At 37.5% G+C, this 25,744-nt stretch overlaps 1 protein-coding gene across 6 annotated transcripts in view; it reads left to right on the plus strand.

Moving 5' to 3' along the window:
- B3GNTL1 (UDP-GlcNAc:betaGal beta-1,3-N-acetylglucosaminyltransferase like 1) overlaps positions 1-25,744 on the plus strand; it is a 113,921-nt gene that overhangs the window by 61,024 nt on the left and 27,153 nt on the right. For 5 of the 6 annotated variants that reach the window (XM_021415056.1, XM_021415054.1, XM_021415053.1 and 2 more), the window contains 2 exons: positions 18,888-18,983; positions 24,344-24,468. In XM_021415056.1, coding sequence (XP_021270731.1) covers positions 18,888-18,983; positions 24,344-24,468 — 221 coding nt within the window. Of the gene's footprint in view, positions 1-15,661; positions 15,742-18,887; positions 18,984-24,343; positions 24,469-25,744 lie in introns of those variants that run through there. The other variant, XM_021415059.1, reaches the window with a different exon arrangement.

Below are 25,744 nucleotides of genomic sequence, written 5' to 3' on the forward strand. Positions count from 1 at the left end.
TGAAGGTGAGGCTGTGCTCCTTTCCTTGTTAGAGGTGGTGGTGAGGAAGGCCTGCTGTGCACACTGCACGCTCTGTGCTGGGGGTTCTGAAAAAGTGTTCTTTGGCCACTTGCCGAGTGGCATTTTCAGAACTTAAATTCACAGCTATTTAACAAATGTAGCTTGTTTTATTCACACCTTACGTTTTTTTCTTCTTGGCAGAGAGAAGTGCCGGGCACCAGAAATCTGTTATTTGCAACACAAATTATTCAGTGTTTCTCTCCCAGACAAAAAGTTTCCAAGAGAAAAACAGAGATCACTGGAAGCTCAGATACTTTGAATACTTGAGTACAAATACTCAAGCACTTCAATAAATATTCTAAATTTCATATTGAAAAGCTAGAAGTTTACAAAAATGTGTATGGAAGTGATAGAGATGTAGCTGGTCAGCTGTCTGTACAATGCATATGTTTAAAGCTGTCTGAGACCGTTTTTGTCACATTCTAAAATGATCTTCTGATCCAGATACTAAAATTATGAATTTGTAATTGTTCTTTTTGTCTCCACGTAGGTATGCATTGGTTAAAATTAAGTTAACGAGCCTTTTGGGTTGGGGCCTGCTGTTTGGTCTGGCATTTAAATAACTGCCAAAATTGAGCACTTTCATTTTGATAGGAAATTATTTTTCTTATGAAGTGAAATGGAATTTATGGTATAAATACATGGTGAATTAGACATTGTCATATAGGTGACCCGATGCCCCTGTGTGGAGTTTAGAGTTGAATGCTGGTTCATAAAAGTTCGTATTTAAAAAAAAGGGGGAGGAGAGAACCAGAGAGAAATTCCCACAGCTCAAAATCTTTCTAAGGCTGCCTGACAAAGCAGCTTTAACTCACTGCACAGAGCTTTCTCTAAGCAACTTGGTGGGTCTGGCCTAAGTATCAACTTTGAGCAAGGTTTTCATTTCTAATCTCTTTTTCTGTCTCAGTACTGAGTTCTGATCAGAGTTTTCAGATTGTGCTTGCCGCAGTGTGACGCTGCCCAAGGCTGCAGCCTACAGTCCCAGCCCTGTGCTGATGCTGAGCGAAGCCCCGCTGCTGACCTGCGTGGAACTGGGTGGAATCTGAGCTGTTTGTGTCAGGGTTTTGTAAAGAAGAGAAATATTTACCTTGTTTCTTGATGTGATACCGCATGAAAGTATTCAAAGTCTCTTTTTAGGCCTTACTCTTGTGTCACAAACATGTTTATTTAATAAGTGGGTTGAGTGGTTTGAAGGACAGGATTGAATTCTTGTGCAGAAGACTTTTCTCGTGCAAGTTTTAATGAAGAGTGGTAGGAACCGTACACTGTTGCTGTAGTGTGATCACATAAGGGAGGATTTTATGGGGAAACTTCAAATAATGAAAACCAGCACACATCCAAAATTAAGAAGGTTTTGGTGGTTTAAAAGAGACATTTTTGACTGACTGTCCATAGACTGTGTTTTGTGGGAGGCTGTTCTGTCTGAGTTGTACGTGTGGTTATTTTTTCCACTTCATTCTGATTCCTGACTGATTGACTTCGTGCCTAAGTTTGCCTTCTAAAGGAAAAAGAGGTACTCAAGTAAGTGAGAGCACGGCTCTTGCTTCACCTGTTGTTGCCTGGAAGCTTTTTACAAAACATAGATAATTAAACATGACTTATTAACGGAAGTAATTAACGTAACTCGTAACATTAACATTTACTTTCCTGGAAGTACAAGACAAGAAGCAATAAGGGCTTCTTACCCATCATCACCATAGGTTTACTATCTGTCTCTCTGTTCTATACCTGTCTGAAGTCACAAGCAAGTGTCAGCTCCCGAAAAGAGTTGCATAAAAGCTTAAATACTGGAAATAATTATAAAAATGGCCAGCTTTTCCATGTGTCTTTTTTCAAAGTATTCCACGCTGATAGCTGGAAAAGCCTGGTTAGTCTGCTTAGTGAGATCAAAAGGAAAAATAAGCTTCAGTGCAATCTAGAGTTGCTTGAGATTTATGGCTCCTGTGCTGCTCATTTGGCTCTTGTCTCTTTTTAACCTATAATTCTAGAGTTTGACGGGCTCTCTCCTCCACAGAGGTCTGCTGGCTGTCTGGAGAAACATCACTTGTGCAGCCATAAAAACAAAAGAGGTGAAGAACGTACAAGTGCAATTTCCCTTTTGTAGTTTCTTTCTTATACAAAACGATAAAAAAGCAACTCTCAGTATAACAGGAAAAGGGATGCTTGAAGCCCACCTCAGACTGGGGGAACTCAAAAATGCAGCATGTCCTCTCTGCAGTCTTAACGTGCGTAGATTCTTTCCTTATTCTCAGAAAGACTCCGTTGGCTCAATTATGTGAGTCTATGTTTTCAGTTTAAGGCTCTTGTTACAGAAGATCATCATCTTGTATTCGGGGAGCACAAAACGCTTCATGCACAGCTGGTCTATATGAAATAATTGACAGTTGTATAGCCCAATTGTTGCATTAATGTTTCCTGGAAGAGACAGATTGGCTTCACCAGCTTAATCCTCAAACATGTGGTCCATATTCAAATATGAAATGAGGCGTAACTGTGAACAAGCTTTATGTTTGAGTGGATTTATTTTGGTATATGCCAAATATATATTCTATGCAAGCGCACTGCCTGGGTTCTCTTAGCAAGTTGCTACTGTGACCCTGTTAGCAGACAGTATCCCGGTTCCTCTTACTGTATCGTGCACTGGGCCAAACCTTAAGATTCAAGCAGGCTCCAATGAGAGGCAGTATTTATGGAAAGACAAAAACTGTGTTCCTTACCCACACACTTTGTGCTTTCCCTGAGTTGGATCTCAGTTCTGGAAGGAATTTTATTAAAAACTGCTGTGTGATGCACTCTTCTGAAAAGCTATCTCTATGCATTCATTGTCTTTCTAACTCAGTTTAAGGATGCTTGATTCTCATTGATGGGCTTTGTATAATAGTTCTGTTTTATTGTGAATAGTGAGGCATACTAATTTGGGGGCTGCATGTTTTTGGGGGAGATCTAGGATCAGTTCTGTGTTTTGATTACCAGGCTGGATACCCAGATTACAATTGTCCTTGTTTGGTTAAATTAGACAACTGGTGCAGCCATGGGAAAGCGGTTCTGTCTTGTTTGTGTTGGCATGCAGTGCTCTTCCAGAAAATGTTGGTTTAAGAGGATACTAAGGGGCTCCTTAACTGTCAAATTTGGGGATATTTCTGTTTGGCATATAACAAACCCAGATCAGAAGCCAGGACTGGCATAGGAGGCAGGTTGCATGCTAGAGTCAGCAGAAAACACAAGTCCTATTTAATATGCACAGAGCAGTTCTGGCCAGATGCTAGGTATTGCTGACTGATTCCCAAAAATAATTGTCCTTTGCCAGGTGATTGTGTGACTAGTGAGGGAGTACAAAGAAAAGAAATGTAAGGGATATTCTAGGATAGCCGTTATCCCTTTGGAGTATCTTGATCATTATTTCATGAAGATTTTATGTAGTGCCAGACCTGGCTGGGAGCCACATCTGGGGCACTTAGGGACTCTTAGCAGTGGCTTCAGATCTCTGGAGTTAGATGCAGTGCCTCTGGCAGTCAGAGCTGTTATCCCTATTGACTCTGGCAATTTGGGGCTCACAGCCTGGCATACTGGTAGCTATTGCCATTGTTACGAATGGCAGCACATCTGGATTCTCTTTGAAGAGCTTCCATCCATGTCCTGTGAGGCAGTTGGTAGTGAGTCATCTTTCATCTTGAGGGATTCTGCTGATAAAACAGCAGGATTTATGCTGGGATGGCACTTCTGTCCCCATTCACTGCTGCTCTGTCCTTTTCCTTGGATTTTGCAGTGCTTCCCCGTATGCCCTGTCATGCCAATATCTGGCTTATTTTCACAACCGTTCTGAGTGTGCAGCTGCTCCACCCTTCAGTTCTTTTCAGACAAATCTGATGAAACTGGTTTACCATCACCTCAGCCTGGCCATTGTTTCAAGCTCTTTCTACAACAAATGGCCAAGTATTTAAGATTCAATAATCAACCATTGTTCCTTTTCTGAAATAAAATGGAGGTGTTTGTGGAGGTGGTAACACATCCATGTGATGTTACTGTTTTCAGAGCACTAGCTGCATAGCATGTGAATTCAGCCAGAATACACGTGCTCTGTGTCAAGGCAGTTGTATATAGTTCTTTTGGGAAAAACTCCCAAAGTAACTGCCTTTGACTTCACGGGTTAAGCAGAAGACTTTCAGTGCTACAGTAAAATCGCATCTTATGCTGATGAAATTCTATAGAAGTAAGTATTTTTTAACATAAATATAACCTTGGTGATGATTTTTTAAATCAGTGTGGATATAGCGGTCATGTGGTATTTAAACAGTGAGTGTGTAGAAATCTGCCAGCAAATAAGAAGGTAAATGTAAGACGTTCTGCAACAAGAAGCATCTGCTGCAGTATTATATTAGTACGTGTTGTGTATTTAGAGTCAAGGGCCACAGATTGCAATAACTTGAATCATTGGTAAGAGGATGAAAGGAGAATATTTATGGGAAAGTAGATAGGAAAAGAATAGTACATTAAAGGAGAAACATGAGGAAAAACTTTGTGCAGAAAAAAAATAGTGGGTGAGAGGAACATAACTGTGCGGTTTGGGGAGAAATATAGAATGAGGCAAAGAAAAGACAAATACCATAAAACTTGGGAGAAAAAGGTGAAATCCGTGTGTAGGAGTGGGAACGGAAACAGGGTAGATCTGAAGGGATGCGTAGTCCAAAAATAGCTATATACAAGTGAAGCATGTGTGAAAGGAAGAAATGTTAGAGAAAAATGAGTAAGGGAAAAGAAAGATGTAGAGTTTCTCTGAAAGAGAGAGAAGCTCTAAACCAGTTACTGCACTACATCCCAACAAAGTAAAGATACAGCTGATCATACTTAAGGCCTTTTGCCATGTATCAAAGAACTGCTGTATTACAGTAAACATAACAATTTGAATCCATCCCATTATGTTTCTTCTAGTGCCTGTTTAGTGCAGATTTAGAACTGTTGGCATGGTCATAAACCGTCAGAGAAAAAAGTAAAAGTGAGTGGTGAAAAATTAATTTTTTAAAAAGAGTTAAAATTATTTTCTGTGTTCAAAGCATCGTATAAAACCTGAATAAAAGATTTTATGGCATGTTCTAATTCACAGATTAGCCAAGTGTGAGAAGAACGTATTAAAGTTAATTTACACTAACTTACTTGGTGCAGGGTGTTTTGGGATGGATTTAGGAAGTTGATTAATAAAACTCTGTAGATTAAAATCAAACCCACATGTTTTAGTCTGTAAAAACAGACATTTATAAAACAAATGGAAATATCACGTTACTTCTGCTTTTCTTTAAGATGACTTCATGTGAATTAGGATCAACTGTAAAGTTACGAGATGTGTTGGAGCATGTTGAAAGGTGTTAGCCTAATGCACAGCATCGCCTCTCCTAAGCTGAGTAGGTAGGCAAACTTTGGGGTCTCGTGAGTTGGTTTTGTTGCAGGAGAAACAAGAAGCAAATATTTCTTGTCATAGTGTAGTTTCTTTATCCAAAATGTATGCAAAATCTGATATATGCATATATTTTTTTCTCCTGAATAAAGTATAAAGGGAACAGGAGTAACTAATCTCTGCTCACTGTTTCAAGCCTTGTAGGTTTTCCTACAGGTTCTTGTAATCTACCTGCAGCTTTTGTTTCTGCTAAAAGTTCATCTGCAGGATGCTTTTATTCCCATCACCTTGCCCCGCTCCATTTCTCTCCCTGTCTCTCCCTATTGCTTTAGTTACCTATTCCATATTGAATTTTTTAAAAAAGTTAATGTTTTTCCTGCTTAGAGGCCAGCTACCGTAATTCTCATCCTGAGAGAGATTTCACCTGTGTGAATCTGAGCAGTACCGGGGCGTTTTTTGTGTGGAACATCTGACGGCGAATCTAGCAGCAGTGCTGTGTTTTAATCTTTATCTCTGAATCTTATAACTCTGCTTGTTATGATTATTTTTTTCCAGAGTACAGTGATGTTTTACCTTTTCAAACACAAAAAGAAAAATTTACTTTCTGTTTCCTAAAGATACTCTTTGATCAGAAGTTCATGTTAACAATTTCTTTTTTATTTCAAGAGCAAGAGAGGAATGCCCAAGGGTGACATAAATCATCTGCAGTTCCGAAAGCCTTTTAAATAAAGTATTTTCTCCTTACAGGATTGAAACTTGTGATCTGTCATCAGATTTTGAGTTACTTATTTGAGATTTAAGCACTATGGTTTGCCTTTCACTGAATTTTGGGGGGAACTCCTCTTTGCTGAAGGGTAATAAATATGTAGCCAAGCTTGTAATTTTTAGATAAATATTAAAAAACCCAATGGTTTTGTTCACTTACGTCAATTACTAATAAAACAGCTACAAATATTTGCAAATATTCAGGAGCACGATGACTATCAAGACTGCTAGATTTTTATGGACAAAATGCAACACTTGAAAGCCTTTTTTTTAACATGGAAATCAAGGTCTGGAGTGACTTTAATTTGTAGGACACAGGCCAGTTCATTGTAGGACAAATTGCTTGTGAGAAGCAGCAACAATGGCAAAGTGATATACCATTAACATCTCATTGTTTGCTCCAACTTCTGAAAATTAATAACCATGAAGTACCAAATACTGCATCTGCAGTTAACTCAGATCTGCAGGGCTCATTTGCAGGCTGAGTGCAAAATTAGGAGGAGCAGTGCAGTGTTAATTGGGTCAGATGAAACTAGTTGTGAAGCTGTGCACTTGGGACGAGCTTCAACTAGAAAACATAAAAGTTCTTCGTTTTATCTTGTATTCGAAAAAGCCTTGCTGTTAGAATTTTGTCAATCGAATGGTTAATTTTAACTAAATAGAAATCACAGACATTGCTTGCAAGATTATAGTTTTTAATACAGGAAGATTTTGGATGGTAACTTCTGATCCTATTTTAAATACACTTAAAATTGTTGGATTTCCTATCTGCTACAGTCTAAGGATATTTACTGATTTCAGCTGACTAATGAGAAATTACGTTGCAATGAAGAATACTAATTACCTATTGTTAGTAAGACAAGAAAATAAGTACTACTAAGAGAACTATTTGGAATGACATGTCTGTTGTGACAACAGGTGATAAGACTGAAAAAGTCAGTGAAACTTTCAGATTCTGTCAATGTTATTTGTAGCTTGGTTTAAACAAAAAGAACATTGACCCCATCTTTTTTTTTTTGTGAAGAGTAGGAATGAAATGCTTGAGATGTATTAAAAAGAAAACCTTTGTATCAGTGTTTATCACTAACAAAACTTCATTTGAGCTTGTAAAAGTTGGCACCCTGTGAAAGTAACATCTGTTAAAACATGGCAGTCACAGAGGAACATGTTTCTCTACATCCATTCTTCATTCACAGTGATTTTGATTTAGAATATTTAGTTTAGCACAGTAAATATTGAGATTCACTGCTAGTAAGCACCCATTAAAGATGGAGTAATTTGCAAATTCTATAAAGGAAGTTATTTCATTAGAATGTGTGGTTTATAGAAAGAAAGCATTTTGTTTTTAACTTGATAATTTGATTTCAGTCACCAACAGCTATAGTAATGTTGTGTTGCTCAGTAGACAAAATAATCCCTCAATAGACACAATAGTCACTCAATATGTGTCTTTTTATTTGAAGTGAAAAATGTATAAATTAATTCCATAGAATTACAGTTTGTATTAGTACATTTCTGCCAAAAGTACTTAGATCATAAATACTTAAATTTTCATTGATCACAATGAACATTTTGTTATCAAAAGATATAATTAGCTTTCTAAGATATAGCAAAACAAGGGATGGGATCTGGATCCTTTGTCACAACAATGATCTTAAAAGTGTTGTCCCTTACGTATTTATTTCAGGACAGGTGATGAGGTGATAGAAACGTGCAGGTCTTATGCTGCAGCAGAAATGAGGTAAACCAGCCCTGATAGTCATTATTATAGAGCATATGTATTATGTTATTTTGAACTGTTTGACTGTGAGGCTGGAAAATATTTAAACAGAATGCAAGGACCAGAACAGCTGTGACAGCGTAGGAAGTTTCAAGTTTTCTCTCTTTTTTTTATATATCTTTTTCCTTGCAGACCTCGTTGTTTTCCTATCCTTTTACAAACAGCTTGTTTGTTTTGAGTTCCCTAAAGTAAACCTGGAAGACAAACCTTCCCGTCATGTAATGAAGGCTTCAAGCATGGCAAGGAAAAATGGAAGTGGGGGTGCCAGGAAAGGCGAGCTGGTATGGGGCTGTGTGGGGGCAGCGGGGCCACTGGGGTTAGCAGGGCTGGTGCCCGGGGACAGGAGCTGCAGAGGTTCATCTGGAATGGGAGCCGCCAACTTTACAACCTGGCCATTAGGATAAAGCCAGCCTGTCACAGAAATGTTAGAGGCAGCATGATAAGGCTGAGCAAAACTTGTCTGATCATCCTTTGGTGGTGATAGAAGTGTCTGTTATTTTGTTACGTGTGTGTAGAAAATTGGATTTTTTTTTAATTGCTTTAAAATAGTTATAATTTCTTGAAAAGTTTCGTGTGCAGCCATGATGTCCACAGAAGACCTGTTGTTGTGAGGCCATTTTGGAGGCCTCCTAAGTCAATGGAAATGCCTTCTGTTCTGGGCATGTTCATGCAGTCCTCTGAACACTGCTGCTGAAGACTTTCATCCCAGGTCAGGCAGCGATGGATTTGTTTTGCTGACTCATTGTTCTGGTAGGAAGCTGCATCTCTGCTCTGGAGAGCTCCTCTGCTGTGAAGGATCTTGCAGACAGGTCAGGAATGTGTTACAGAGCAGAGGATACAAATTTACATCCAGTCATGCCCTGGGTGCAGTAATTCTACTGAAGTCAATGAAGGTAGTCTATATTTTCACTGATGTAAGTGGAAACAGAAACATCTACCATTTAACTTAAAACACCATAGAGCAACTTGGTGTACTTCTTTCACTTTACATTTTGCAGATACCATACTTAAACCTGGTTTATGTCTTTTCCAAGTGGCAGTTGGTATAAACATATAGTATCAGTGTATAGAATGAAATATGTGAGAAGTTCCCCTTGGAAACGAAGGGAAGAGGTTATTAGAAACAACCTAATTCAAATTAAAGTGCCTGAAGCATCACACTTGCTTCAATGCCAAAAAAAAAAACCACAAAAAACTGGCACACCTGGTGAGGGGAAGCAGCTACAGCATGTGTATGGACTGAAGTTAAGTGTACTTCTCTGATTTCCTCTGGTACTTCTTTTAAAGGGTGTTTTTTCTCAGCTGGAAGCATATTTTCTTTCCTCACCCTCCATGGCAGTTGTACAGTACAAAAAGCAGCAAGAGCATACAGAACCATGCTCTCTACTTAGAATGAAGTTTTCACACGTTTCAGAGCACTAGAAAAATAAGTTGAGTTTTTGACTGAATAGGACATCTTTCCATGTTCCACAAGCTTTAAAGAGCTGGTGTCTTCTATTCATTTTCATGAGCAAGCTGAAAGATTGCCAGTTGGTATTTTTTGTGTATTTAGAATCATAGAATTGCTCAGGTTAGAAAAGACCTTCAAGGTCATCAAGTCCAACCACAAATTTAGAAATTATGTTGGTGATTTTGAAGGCTTGAGTCCAGAGAACTGCTGTTTGAGAATCTTTCTTCTCTGGCTGGTATCTCAGTGACTGCTTACTACCCTAACAGGGGCTGTATTTCACAGAGCCAGCATTGGCTGGGCTTTTTTCATAGGCTGTTTGTTGAAGTGTGCCAGAATAACAAGTCCTGAAGGTATTACACCTCATCAGCTTTATGGTCACTTTGGCAGTATTTGAAGGGATTTTTAAGGGGAAGAATGTATTTGTTATTGTGGAACTGGGTGCATGGCTAAAATGCTTTAGCTGGAAGATCACAATTTGCTATTGCCTCTGTGAATTCAACTTAATAAAGTAGACTTATTGTTCACAGGGAAGATGTGAGCAAATATTGAAACATAAATGCAGCTTTTATAGATGAATTGGCACATTTTTGAAAATGCATTTTCTCTTTATCGGGCTGCCTTTTTTCTCCTTCCAGTTTCCAAAGAATTTTATTGGAGTAGAACAACATGTGTATATGTGAAAAATTGTTGTTCATAAGTGTCTCAACCTAACTGAATATTTAAACATACACAGTTTGCCTACGTATATGCTTCTAAAGCAATGGCTTCCTGAATTGGGATTTAACAGATTATTTCTGATGTTGTGCCAGTTTTGGAACTTGAGCTCTGTTACTGCAGTACACGAGTCCTTCTGGTTCTATAATTTCTTTTTATGTAAGATTTCCCTGTGAAGTGGTGCGGAGATCCCCACTTCCAAAAAGAAGTTATACTGCTTATGTTGGGTATTAGTAAACCAAACATTAGAGTCTAATTCCCAGAGTGTTAAATTTGCTGAGCTCCCCATGCAATGCAGGGAAGGATGCAGGTCTTCCTGAACTGGATTCAGAGCAGCCAATGTTGTCTGTGCTGGCCAACAGGAACTTGAAGTGAATGTGTTCGGGGATATTGCAGGCAGAGGTGACTTCATTCTAGAAGCATACTTCTTTGGATCTTGCACAGGGAATCTGAGCTTCAGGTTTGGAATTCATACACATTGTTAATTAGAAGCTTAACTTCTCATGGATTTCAGTAGATGTCTAGATTCAATATACTACTTGGAAATCATAATGTCTTAATGCAGCAAATATGAGAAGTAGTAAATATTTCAGAAGAAATATAAGTATTGTTAATATATTGATTGTGCTTAACATAAGGTTAAATTAGATGAAGTCTAACTCATCTGAGGATCTGATTAATGCTCTTGCTCTCTTTATTTTTTTGTTATGCTTGTGTTGTATTTGAACTTTGAAGTTATAGTTGTTTGTTGCAGTGGAACTCCTAATTTCTTAGTTTGTAACACGGGAAGCTCCATCCATGCTGGCAGAGAAATTTGCTCTTTCCCATAGGAAAGTTCGAAGTGATGTATTTCCTTACTACAGAAAAAAACCTTCATAGTAATTTGCATCAGCCACTATTAGAAAAAAAAATACAGAGAAAGCATTGCTGAAATTCCTCTTGGATTGTTGGTTTATCTTGTTATTGCGCTTTTGTTTATTATTTATTTTGTTTTTTAAATCTTAATCATTTTTAGCAGGATGTGTGTGACAAACCAAGGTGTTTATGTTGAGTGACCCATGAAACTTCCAAAGGTGTAAGTTTCTAGAGCTTCTTAGTAGATCTTTCCCAGCTGGTCCTAAAACTGTATTTGGTTTTCAGTATAGCTAAGACTGCTGTTCTTTTCTCAAATTTGAAATTACATTAAGGACAATTCTAGCATATTAGTTTCTTCTGCTGATTTTCAGCTTTTTGGCAACTAATATATATATATATGTATTCTGATTGTCAGCTTCTTTTATATAATTGTATTTTTATTTGTAATTGTAATTACAGAGTATGAACTTTCTCGCTGTCATGTTTCTATGATGCCATTCCTATTCATTAATGGTTCTATGCTAAGTGCCAGGTGGTCCTTGTTTGCTGTTCTTAGTGGTGTAGATGTTTCTGCAGGACAGAATAAGACTGAGGTATTAAACAAGAATGTAAAAAATCTTTTACGTGTGTGCAGAACTGACTTTGTCTTACTTCTTTGACCATTCTTAGCTGAACCTATCAGCTTCACACAGCATGATGTGAGAGGTGGCTTCTTACCATAGAAATTCTTTTGGCTGGTTTGGGGATAGTTGTAATAGTCTAATAATATGACAGTGTGGATACACAAAGCTAGGGCAGATAGGCACTGAAAGGTGTTTAGCTGCACTAGAATTTAGGAGCTTCGCTCTAGGAGCCCTGTGGCATTCAGTGGAGATGCAGCAGGGATCTGGAATGAATCTTGTCCCACATCAGAAATTCTTTCTGACAGAGAAGGCCCATTGTAGTCTGGGCTGTTTGCTTACACATCCCTGATCCGGGTGGGATGAATGTGGGCCCTAGTCCCTGCTCTGTATTGCTGATTTCTAATTGGAGCACAGGTGGCCTGGGCCTGGTTCATCCTAACCTCCATTAGCAAGATCTTAAATTACTTATGACCTTCTTTCTTATCATTAAATTCTTGAGACTTTTAAAATATTTTAAGATGCTGCTTTGATAGAATGACTGATGGAATAGTAACTAATTCAAAACAGTAACGGGGCATGCTAAGTTCAGGCAGAACTTAAAGTAGGAATAAATGTCAGGAGTGATGCATACTTAGAAGCCAATTTCAGAGATGTGATATGACCTTCAGACTACCTACACTGTGAGAGCTGTGGGTATGGAGAAAGCAATGCCAAATAAAAGGAAATGTTAATCAGATTGTTGGCCGGGAGGCAGTGAGAGAACCTACAAAATGAAATCCCACATATAAACCTATCAACAAGTAATTAGGGAGGCTGAAACAAGAGAATGTGGATAGGAGGGAAAACTTTGTAGTGCGCTCAGTTCTGTTTTTTCTCAGGCTTTTACAAATTAATGGGCCCTTAATTTTTATTTCTGCGTATTCTCAGAGTTTGTCGAGGTCTTTCCAGTTTTTTCTCCTTCACTGCTAAAAACTGAAATGTTCTAACAGGACTCTGGGCTCTTGACATGCATTAGGTCCTTTTCCTTATAAAAAATTTATGTGTATGTAAAAACTTTTGCAAAGGTACTATTGTTTTTTGCCCAGTAAGTATAAGTCATTATGAGAAAGTGTACTGTGGGATTAAAAATCTGAAACAACATGCAGAATATTAATATTAGGCTATTTCTGTAAAATAAAACTTTGATAATAGTTTCATTTTTCCCCTCATGCAATATACTCTTTGTTCTTTTCCACTAGCAGTTAAATGTATTTTTCTAATATAATTAAATAATTGGTTTTTACTTTGTTTTTTTGTTGTTGTTGTTCTCCTATTCACAGTTTTGAAGTGATGCAGAATACAAATCAAATAGTCCTGGGACACTGGAATGCGTTCAGTACTTTGATACTCCCCAAAGACTTGTGTTACGATGGAAGACATGAGGGAGGGATTTAGGGTAACATTAGCTTTGATTTCCTAAAGAAAACATTCTGCTATTGCAGTTGTTAATCAAATACTCATAATGTAGTCTATGTTCTGATCTATTTTTTTTCTCTTTGCCTCCTGTAAATGTTAAAAGCCCATAGCAGGGGTCAGCATGACAAACACAAAAGAAATTCCATTTATATTGAAATAAATACAGCAAATCTGCATCAATATCTATTATTTCTCCTGTGGATCTTTTGTATGTAGATTAGCACAGCTAAACTTCAAACCTGAAAGTAATCTTCTTTCAGAAGGTTCTTGAGGTTCCTCTATTCCTCCACTTCTAAATTGCATGCAACTTTTATTACGTTTATATTGATTTGAAACGGAGAATCACTGAGCATTAGTAGGTAGGATATGTTAGACTTTTGGATAAACCTGAATGCTCAAAAGTATTGAAACCATATACCATTTTTCTTTCCAAATACCTCTATCTTAGAATTCTCTGAAGTTAAGATTTGCCAGAAAATTTACACACGTATCAATAAAACATTAATTTTTGAAGGTGGTGTGTGGAAGCCTTTCACATGTTGCTTTTTGTGTGAATTTTCTCATCTTTACCAGTATCATAGAATCATAGAATTAGCTAGGTTGGAAAAGACCTACAAGATCACCCAGTCCAACCATCCACCTACCACCAATAACCCCACTAAGCCATGGCTCTCAACACTAGATCTAAAAGTTTCTTGAACACCTCCAGGGATGGTGACTCAACCACCTCCCTGGGCAGCCCGTTCCAGCGCCTGACCACTCTTTCATGGATGTTTCAGAGAAGGAAACAACTGACTGCTCTGTTTGTTGTGAGCATGGCTGCACTCACATTAAAAGGTAGAACTGTCTGATTTTCTTAACTGCATACTGCATAGGCAGATGGAATTGGGCAAGTCTGGAAGACAGGTAGGGAAGGAAAAGATGAGTAAGATGCCCAGCTAACAGCAGTATATACACTTCACCGGAGCAGGCACTCCTTGTTAGCAGAGCTGAAGACGCTCCTTGGATATAACAGCTTTTCCAGACTCTCCCAGGACTACCGTGATTATCTTCATGCTGTGTATGATTTTTGGTATATAAAATATTAAATAAGTTACAGACATAGCTGATGTTTTTATAGACAGGAAATGAATAACAACTAGTTTCAAATCATCTGAGCACCGAAGATTTTCTAAGTCTTTCTATGAGTGGAATAGTCACGTCTTGGAACTGTTTCCAAATCTGAAAGACCTTCTCCATCTTCATCTTGCAACAGTACTATCTGGCATGTCTGAATGTTGGATGAGAAGGTTGTTTTTAAGATATATTACATGAACATTGGTCAGTGTTGCTTCTCTAGCAGATTCCTTATTTGTTCTAATCACAGCATACTCTCAATACAACTTCGCATGGGTGGATAGTGATAGGATAAAAAAGTTCAGTATAATATAAATTAAGTAAATGTAATCCATACCAGATTGGTTGTTTAGGCTCCTTAAAATTTAGCAAATTTGTTGTGATTCTTTTTTTGAAAAGTCTTATTTGCCTAAAACTTTTCTGAAGTAGGACAAGGGTTTTTTTCTTCCTTACCACTGTACCTCTTCAGTCACGCTAACGCATGCACCTGGCTCTGGCTGTAAACACAGTAATCTGCAGTAATGAAGCCCTTGCATACTCACTACTAAATTGATCTACTGATATCTTAACATCAGAAGTGGTGAATCTTTAGCATATCATCTCCTACACCTCACAAAATAGTTGTGTCCCTCAGCCACCTAATTTTTGTTTTTTGTTTTGCTGTGTTCTTTTGGCTTCTAATTGTGTTAATGAATGAGTCGGTATTGGAAAGCTTCATTTATCATCACACCGGAGATTATTTCTAATCCTTGATCTGTTTTGATATAATTTTCATGAGTATTATAGCTTAAGTAGAATTAAATGCGTAGTTTATTTGGGAGAATTAGCTTCTTATATTGGATACCAAATTGGGCCCTTGATTAAATATGAGAACAGCTAGCTTCCTCTCTGTATTCTACATACTATAATGTGATAAGGTTATTTCACCATCTGCATGTATTCTTTTGGCACATTGCTAGTAGATTTTGATTTGCTGATTCAGAAAATAGAACTTTTCTTTGAAGAGTTACTGTAAACACATGAATGCCTTTCTCTGTACTGGAGCTTAGATTGCTTACCGAATGCTGACACAATGTGAAGTGAACATCAATGGGAACTAGAATCACATGTGCTGTTGACAGCTTTGAAACAAAACAAATGAAACCCACTTTATCAACTCTTTATATTCTTTAGATTTTTTTGTCCAGAGGATCTCTGTAATTGTTGAATGGAATTCGATAGCTGAGCAGTTGGCAAGAACAAACCAGAGTAAATCAGTTTCAAATACTTGCTACTTGATCCTTGGAATAAAACCAGATGACAATAAAAGTTCTGAATAATTTAATAAATGTAGTGCTGAAATAGCAGCCTTGAAACAGCACCTTGAAAACCACCATGATGAAGTGGGATTCCAATCTGATTGTGACAACACCATGTTCTTCAGGAATTCTAAATCTGGACAGATTTATACCTTCATCTACAAGCTCTATAGTTGTTTTTGACAACGTGGCTTCATTACATTGTCTTAGATAATCCTCACAGCATACGTTGTACAGTAAGTTAGTTGCTATTATTGAGAGTTCATTTACTGATAGAGCCACGTGTGAGAGGTTCTTAGGTCCAAATTGCTTTCCAGTATACTGAGTTAATTCCAAAAATCGATCTCATACATTTGTACAGCATCCAATAGCTAATGACAAAACCTAACTGAAATCTAGAACTTCCAAAATGCAGAAGTTACCTTTTTTTCCTCTTGAAGATGAACTTTCAGAACCTCTTTAAGTTAGCTTTGAGAGGTATGGCAGATGCTGCACTGTTTCAGTATTGCTGAGCTCATGTTAGGAGCTAAAGGTTTGTCCTGAGCCAGGTCTGCTCCCATTGCTCTAAGCACTCACAGGCAGAGGGTGCAGCTTTGTATTACAGCTGGGATAATTAGCTGTGGGCAGTGTCTGAAAACACAGGTCTTGTTTCTTTCTCCAAAACATGTTCCTTCCCCCTCTATCTCAGCAGAATTGCTAGGCTGAACTGATTTAGAGAACTGGGGCTACAGAAAACTAACCCCCCAGAAAGGTCTCTTATTGTTTAATGCTCTGATCTAGCTGCCCATGAGGTCAGATGAGTGCCAATGCTATTACAAGTGAAAGGAAAACAGAGGCAAGATGGATGGAAGAGCTCTTAAATGAATATAGCTGTACTGCAAAACTAGGCTTCAAGCAGAGCATTCCCTCTCAGTTTAATGATTATTTTCTGTTTATCTTAAGGAAAATAATGATCTTGCTGTCCTGTCTGTGTTTGCTGCCTTGCTTTCCTGCGTTCTCCTTTGTGCTAACACCAGTATTTATGTAGTTAGTTGGATCACAGCAGATCCAGTTGAAAACTAAAGTAGCAGAAAGAAGAATCTCAACTTCAAGAATGGTATTTTAAGCATAGCAAAGGACAAGATAGTGCGTGTGTCCATTGTGGCAGCAAAGATTTAAATTTCCTTATTTTGACATCACATTGTAGATGTTGATATAGAAGCAGCTTTCTTTGCCATTTTGTTCTTTCTTATCTGATGTGCTGTTCCAGGTTCAAAGGCTTGGTTAAAAGCTCAAACCCTCACCTGGCCTGTGGTGGTGCAGCCACCTTGTCATCAGTCTGAGTTCTCCCAGTAAGATTCCAAACACTGTGGTATCTTTCCTGAGATGGACAGTGAAGCCTAGATTTAGGAAAGACATTGCTGTTAGCAGCATGTGTTTCAAATTTTTTCTGTTGAGTTTCTCTTCAGTAAATACCTCAGTGGAACACAGACCAAGATATCTGCGATGTGTGCTCTTTGCGGGTGAGCATGACTAATTACATTGAGCCACCTCTTTAAGATTAAGCTCAGTTATGTTCTCTGATGATCCTGGCTGTGCTGAGGAAATGGCATTCTAGTCTCTCCAAACACATTTTGTGTGTTCCAATAGGCTCAAGACTTTCTTTGAAGATTTTCTTTCATTCAGAAATGGGATTCAATGCAGTGCATTCTAGCCTAGCTTTTCTCCCTACTGTTGTTTTCTTTTAGGATTACTGTTTGTTCATTGTTCGGTTTGAGCCATACTCAATTGCCCTTGTAATTAGTGTGGAGCTAATAACCATGTACTGACTAATCGTGTCTGCTCAGATTTTCTGGGATTGTTTTGACTCTTTCAGCTCCAACTGGCTTTTGTGGGGAGTTCTTGACATTTAGCACATCTGCAGCAGTATATTTCAGTTATGAACAAGCTGTTAATGTCACAGCCATTGAGTGATAGGATTATTCTGACTAAATATGAGTGCCTATAATGTAAGAATCCTTTTTTCAAATGAGCCACCCTAGAATCTCTTCCTAGACAATGAAGTTGTACCATTATGTAGTGGGGTAAGAATGCATTGTGTTTCATTTTAAAGGGGATGCCTGCATTTGGCCAGATGATTCGTGCTGTAAGAAAAGTGGAAAGAGATTACCTACTGACTTTTATTATCTAATTTGCTTGAAGACCTGATTTAAGTGACTGTATAGAGCTGCATGTGTAAGATTTGGGATTTATGTTCAGGTACATCTGAGGAAGTAGAAATTGCCAGATATAAACAGAGTTTGAGGAACTCCATCGCAGGTTCAAGTCAGCAGGAGTACCTTTAAAATGTAAGGGCTTAAATGCACATGACAAAATTTACATTCATGCACTGCTTCTTAAAACTTTCAACTATATGGGAATATTCATATTGCCACTATAGCGTGCTAAGACATCATCTGCTCACGAGGTCAGCATTTTGAAGACTGTCAGTAATCATTCTTTCCTTCTGCCTTTGTAAACGAGGCTGTACTTTTTATTTCCTGCGTAGTTCATGGAAGCAGGCATAGTATTCTGCCTTCACTTTGCACATACTGTTTGACAAGTTCAGTCTTGTTTGGCCAGATATTTCATCTTGTATTAAAAGAATTGGTTTACCTTCTGTAAATCCAGATTCTGTTTTATTTCATAGTTGTGTTTACAACGAGTTTCTTTAAAGCTGCAAAGACTGATTTGTATAGTTCTTGGCTGTCACTGTTCAAGAGGATGAAATTAATAACCACTCCCTTTTCAGTCCCTAACGCATTTTCTGTCCAACAACCTTTTAAGGTAGGCAGCACTGGGTAGCAAATGTGTAGTGCTCTGGTAGTGTTTAAAATAAATTATATTTCACTTGCTTAAGCTTGATTAAGCTTCAAAAGTCTTTGGCAAAAATAATAGATCAATGAAAGTTCTTAATATATGCACAAGGAATATAAAACAGAAAACCAACACACAGTTCTAGTGTAAGAACTTTAACTTTTTAAGATTATTCTCAGTTTATTTCCTTCAATATCGACAGAGAGACATTTAGTGGAACTGTCACTTCTAGTGCATTTCTCAAAAATTGAAATATAGTTCAAAGTACTCTGCGTATGTGGCACCTTATGGTAGAATGGAATGTAAAGAAATATGAAGCAGGAGGTTAGATTCATTTGACTGTGATATTGATATAAATCGCATTAGGCGCAAAGCATATGCTAAATTTTAAGCACTTGAATTAGTTCTTAAAATTACTGAGGATCAAGTATATAACATAAGTATTTGCGGAATTTTGGGTGAATGTGTAAACTTTGTTCTCCAACAGATTGTATTTTTGACGTTCTCTTACTTAAGACTTATTTTTTTCCCCTCACCTTTTCTCTAGGTGTTTACCTCCCATGGGCCAACTGTCATCATGCCAACCTGGTTCTGTTCTCGAGAATGGTTTTATCACGTGGGAAAATTTGATGAGGGGGGAAAGGTGAGTGATGCTCTAGTTCAGATTCACATGGACCCATTCTGTGTGTTTCAGACTTCAGGAGTATTGATTCCAGTGGTTTTAGTGAGATTTTGGAAAGTATTCCTTTAATAGTACATTCTAGAAATTTGCTAAAGCTATTTCCTATTTTAGTATTTAAACTACAACTTATTATTCTCTCTGTAGCCTGTAAGTGGAGCTATGTATTGTGTGTGTGTATATACATACGCATACATACGTGTGTGTATGAGGATATACAAATGTTATTCTTTGTTCTGCCAATAAAAATTTAATTTAAGCACTGGCAGACAGAGAAGTGTTCAGAACGGTGAAAAGATTTGCCCTTAATTATGTGGCGGGTGAGTGGCAGAACTGGTGCCTGTTCCCAAGTACAATCTACATTCACTGACCCATGCTCTTTGTTTCTTTTTTAGTATCATTCCTTATAATTATATTTTCATTCCCCGAAGAATGGTTTGACATAACTTCTCGAGCATTCTTAGTAAGCTCAAAAAAGAAAGCAAGCTAAAACACAAGAGTGGAACCCCAAGCCTAATGATAAAGTTCAAGAGGTTAAGTTAAACAGACCATTGTTCTGTTCATTTTGCTCTTATGTTTGGTTTTCTTTCTTTATTCTGTTTTGTTTTGTGTTTTCCTGCCTTGTTTTAATTTTATTAAGGTTTATATGTATAATTGTGTATGTGCTGCTGTTTGCTCTGATGTAATGTTTTGACAATCTTAGTCCTAATGATTTTTCAGCAGCAATGTAGTCCTAAAAATGATCAGTGATAAGTTCAACTTTTTGTCCTTATTGTGACCTGTCCAACATGTCAAAATTAACTCTGTCTGGCCTGGAGGGCATGCAACAAATTACAAACAAGAAGTGCAACTGGTCATAAACAATGAGGTCAGAGGATACAAAATCATTTAGCCATTTAGTACTGTAAGTATTTAGTATTGATCTGACTCTTTTCCATTTGAAAAGAATTCAAGGCAAAGATTTTCTGTGTTTATAGACCCGTTATGAACTGATGCTTTTATAAACTAGTGATGAGTACTCATAATGATCTTACCTATATGCCTGTATGTTCTGACCTGGCCCATCATCTCGTCATGTTAACTTGATTGCTTCCATCTCCGTTCTTGAATTTCTGTTTAACAGTGTGGCCTCTAAGTGTCATATTACTGCAAGTAAACACAGAAAGAGGCCAACAAATGTCCACGTTTCAGCCTTCTCCATTTGCTAAACTATTTGCATGCCAAAAAGCTGCATTTCTCACTTGGATTTAAATCCAAACACCTGTTCTTCATGTTTCAGTGCTTAGTACAAATGGAATGTAATTCTTCCATGGAGGAAACTGTGATTTGATGTTTATGTTAATAGTATGGGTGGACTGACAGAATAGAAATATATAAACTATATGTAATCTTAAAAAATTAAAATCTGACGTTATCTGGGGAAGAATCTGAGAAAGCACAGATGCTAATGTTTTTTGCTTGGTGTAGTTAAGGCTGAGCAGAGATCAGTATTTGATCTGCAAAAGAATGACAGTGATGAAGCCAATGATAAATGATGCTGTAAAACTATTTGAAAATTCATTCCATTTCCTATGCCTAATAATATTTTTGGTTGGCCTGTCATTAAATACCATTTACAATTTATCAAGTCCCTTCCATGTGATATTCCCACCTTCTTTAACCAAACTTACGTGAATTTATTTGGATGAAAGAATTTCTACTAACGTGCTATTTTCCAAACAATTAAGTAAATTTAACATTACAGGCTTCAGGTCTTATAATTAAGGAAAATGATTTAAAGCCATGATTTGGATAGGAGCCAGAAGATGGTATGACAGTTTTACAGAGAGAGACTTGAAAGTATCTTGGATAATCCTGAAGAGAAGGTATTCATAGCTATTTAACGTGGAGTTGGCTTGTGGTTATCCTGCTTGCATCCCTCTGGTGACTGTTCTAATGGAAGTTAAACTAAGGAATATTTTCCACTATTATCATTTTTCTTTGAGATAAGTAATTTCAGTGAGAAGTTCCCTACAAAATAAAAAATACAACTGTAAATTAATACAAAAATTGTCTTCATGAAAATCCTGAAAGATGGCTAAATCTTGAAAAATTTCTGAAGGAAGAGGACTTCCTTCACCAGAGACCATGTTCTGGGTTCACCTTTGCTCTGCCACCCTTCTCTATGTGTTGTTTCTGTCAGTCCAGCAGTTTGCTTGAGACTTTGAGGAAATGCTGTTGGGCAGCTGTTGACATAAATGCTTTGGAAAAATACGTACTTTGATTTTTACTTAACATCTCTGTTTTGGTGCTGAACAACTCTGAGTTTAGTGTTTTTTTCCTGCTTCACCTTAGGTGTTGCAATACCCACCTCTTGACTTGTTTTCTAGGCAACTCTACTGTAAGAGTAACATGTTTTTTTTTTTCTTCTTTAATTAATGTCCTGAAGTTTGTAGTAGGAAAGAAGTTAGTTAATTGATCATGAAACAAACTTCTCACCAAGATCCTGAAAGAAACAGGTTACTGTGGAATCAAACATTACTTTCTCTGTGATACATTCCATATAGCAATTTTAGGCTGCTCTGAAAGAAATGTTGACTTATTCTATCCAACATTTGCCCTGGTGCATGGTGGTTAGAACGGAGCAGGTGCAAACTGCATTTTTCCCTCGGAGTTTTAATCAGCAGCCAATAGGCACTGGCTGAAGGGAAGCAGGCTGCTGAGTCCATCCCTTAGTGCAGCACAGTATGAATGGTTGGGTTTTGCCTATAATGTGGAAAATTCTGGTCCAGTAACATGTAAGCTGTGCAATTAAATTATATCAGTGCTGAAAACTATTTATGTTGCAGCCTATTGCTGATATCCTAGATTGATCCATTAACCTGTGGGTATTAATTTTCCAAAAATATACTAAAATATCTCTTTAGCAGTTAAACAGCCTTTTCTTTGAAAGTTGCATTATTTGACAAAGATTCCTGGTGTTTAAAATGCTGCCTGGATCCAATAACGTCTCTCAATTGGGAAGACACTCTTGTATTGCACCAAACTTTAAATGCTCAAGAGCCGTAGGAAGTCCCATCCCTGCAGGATCTGTAGCACACTCAACATCTTTCCTCCCCTGAAAGATGTACATCAGTGCTGCTCCTTTGTAATGTGAGAGGCCACTGCTGAGCAATACAAGGCACCTGCTTGTTCCTGGCAGTGAGCGTACTTTATTTCAAAGTATTTCTGCTAGTTAAAGCAAAAGAGCTCTCCAGCACCAAACAGCATTCTGAAAGATCCTTTTGCTTCTGCAGTAATTTTCTTCTTTAATGTACTTATTAATGGTTAAGTTGAATGATGTAAAGTGTATCCAAAAAGAGATGGGATTATGTATGTGATGTACCCAAATATTTGAATCAAGATATGATGACTGCAGCAAACTACTCGGTGCTATAAAGTTGTGCCCTGCCTGACTCAATCTATTGAGTGACTGCAAAGAAAAACTTTAAAGAAAAAATTTCAAACCTTGCTGCTAACTCTCAGTAATTCCATTAAATTTCAGAATAAGTAAAAGTTAGCAAGTCCTACAAGATACATGGAAATAGATACATAATTTGCTTTTTTCTGATGCCGTGATTCCTGTTCGTTCCTCTGGTCTCCATCAGATTTCTTTTGTGATTTTCAATTTAGTTCATGTAAAGCATAAATAAAGTCCTCTAAAAGTTTTCTTCCGTATCTGAACTCTTAAGCTAGAAATTAGACAAGTATTCACAAAGACAAACGTGAGCTTTTACTGATAAGCTGCCCTTGCCAACCAAACAGATCAGAACCGATTTTATTTGTGGATCTGGGAGTGTGGTCCGATTCCGTGCCTTAAATCAGTCTATTATATAGTGAGGTCTGGAGCTGTGAAGTACAAAGCTTGATTTAGTTCTGATTTCTCCCAAGATACATACGTTCAACTGAGTGTTTGGGATTTGTTTTCCGGGGTTTAAAGCCATTCTGTGTCATCCCCTCTCCTCCCCCCATGACTGCTTAGTCCTGAGCATGTCTGACATGAGCACTCAGTGTGGTGGGTATGAAAAACAGACGCTGAACTGTGTTACTGTTGTAAGTAGAAGGCCAGAAGAAACCACATAGGCATTTTGTGTCCAGAGCTTTAATTCAGAGAATCTCATTTACTTAATTACGGAAGAAACTCAGAAGCTGTGGTAACGGGGAAAAAAACATTCAATTCTTTTTTTTGCCTTGGACTTTCATTACTTTTTTTGTGTTGAAAGAGAATATCTGCGTTTGAGGTTTCTGCCCCCCTTATTATTGCCTACAGAAACAAATCTATTTCTCTGTCTTTCCTTTAATTTATTTTTCCTTCTTAAGTGAATAAATAGTTATCGCTTTGCCGCGTTACCTTTAATTGATTCTACACTTATTTGGCAAAATTATTCTATCAGAGATTTTTAGCCTGAAAAAGTTATGTGACTATTTGAACACTCGATTTGAGGAAAGAAAAAAATCTGTATTTGAACACAGAAAAACCAATGTTCTAGCCAAATTTCAAATTTTCAAGAAGTTGCTCCACTGCAAAACGTAGACAGATGCTTTTTTACTTTCAGGGCAGGACTGTATCATTAGAGGTGGGTTTATGCCTTGGAATGTAAGACATACCTGAATACTATGTTGCCCTATGATTGCTCTTCTGACACACTGTCTCTGGTATGAAGATTTTCTGATTTTAGGTGAGAAATGCTGCATAAAATCGTGACAATTCTATTATTTCTGGGAGCCTGATGGATCCACAGTTATAGGAGGATTTTAACCTGCAGTTTCAGCACTGTTGCTTGCAGTTCCCCAATGAAGAACATGACTTTGCAATAAGTTGCAAGAAAAAAATGTTTTGTTTTCAAATGTTGCGTCATTCCAACCTTTCTAATGAAAGTTCATGTCTGTTGTTATGGAGCCTGATTCACCTTTCCTAAGAAGAGAACAGTATTTGGCAACCAAAGAAAGAATATTAATTCTATTAAAATGGAAAAGAAAAACCCACTCTTCTGAAGTCACTGTTCCCTTTCAATAAATTACTTGGTTGCTTGGCACTTCAGGCTTTGTGAATTGTTAAGCAGCTGGGTTCTCTCTTTTTGGGACTGATCTGCGTCAAGCTTTTCCCTGTCAAAATGAGATCGTGTTTATTTTTCTACTTATGTCCTTGTGGTCAGATATATTTCATTTTCAAACAGCACTGCTTGCTTTTTTAGTAGTTTTGTCTTTTCTGCAGATATGCTTATTCAGTGAACCATTAGGTGAGTTCACGGAGATGCACAGAAATCTGAGCATTTCGTGGTTTGAAATAACTGCTTCTCTTCCAGGGTGTTCCAGAAGATTTGTTGTTTTTCTATAAACATCTCCAAAAGGGTGGTGAAGTCCTTCGAGTGAACCATTGCCTTCTGCTGTACCGTTACCATCCACAGGCTGCAACTCATTCTGTCCTTGAGTAAGTTGAGGTTTGTTTTGCAGAACTTAAAAATCAGCCTCATCTTGAATGATTGGCAGTACAAATGCTTAATCTCTTATGCTTTATTAGAAAAGAAAACAGCAACAAAGCCAAGGAGCAATTACAACATAATATGCTGATAGTATCCTTTATTTGCTGATGGGAGGTTAGTTTTCCTGTTTTGTTTTGCTATAACCTGTTTTTGAGGAACATAATATAATGCTGGCATTGAAATTATGAATTGAAATCTTTGGTTCTGATAGTGGTGCCCAGATGCTGCTGGTGCACCTATGTCAATGATGTACAAATGTACAAGGCATGGAGTGGAGGCGTTTTAACATTGGACAAATATTCCAAGAAATCATTCAGTCTTTGCAACTGTTCTTGAAATAATTTCCCAATAGGTACGGTAAGAGCAATCAAGAGGTTTGGTGACTGCATTACAGCAGTGTTTTCTCAGCTTCCAGTTCCCATCCACTCAGCTGAGGCGGTAATGAATCACATGAGATCCTGTAAGTTTGCCTCAATAACCTCTCTGCTTACTTCAAGTATCTAAGTTTTTTGCCCTCAAAGCAATTGAGAATGATTAATATGCTCATATTTCTCATCTGCTGAACATGGTAGTGAAGCCACAACTTCTTCAGTACTTTGCAGATGATTGCAAAAAAGACAAAATTATTTATTGCATTGCATTAGGATTTTTAATAAGTAAGATTTTTCTTCTCATATTTTTACCATATGAACTGTAATGTAAGACATATTTTTTGATTTTGAAGCTTAATTTCAAAAAGAACTCTCTTGATTTTAAAGAGGTATGCAGAACCTATTGTAACACTAACAAAAATGTTCCTTAGGAAAATGAATAAAAGCTAAACCTTTCATCTGAGAATTTGCAACACTTACCTGCACTATTACTGTATTTTAAAAAGTCTAAAACATCTAAATCAGATAACGAGGTTTGAAAAATACATCTGAGGATGTGTAGGAGTAATTATCTCGGTGCTTTCTTGTAAGCTGTCTGCCGCTTTTACAGTGCTGTTCTGCCCTTAAAGATGAAATCAAATTGTTTGATTGCTGATTGCACTTTTAAATGCTCCCTTCATCTGACAGAATTGCTCTTTCTGGTGAGAAGTAATGCAAGCTGAGCCAAAGTCATAACAAAATGTGTTTCTTTCTCTTATGTATTGACATTAGTGAAATGTTATTTGAGTTTTATTGTCCTTTAAGTGTCCCACAACAAAATTACAGTGGTAATTAAGTAAGCTGTTTTCTTACT

The sequence above is a fragment of the Numida meleagris genome, chromosome 17 (assembly GCF_002078875.1).
Source record: "Numida meleagris isolate 19003 breed g44 Domestic line chromosome 17, NumMel1.0, whole genome shotgun sequence".
NCBI lineage: Eukaryota > Metazoa > Chordata > Aves > Galliformes > Numididae > Numida > Numida meleagris.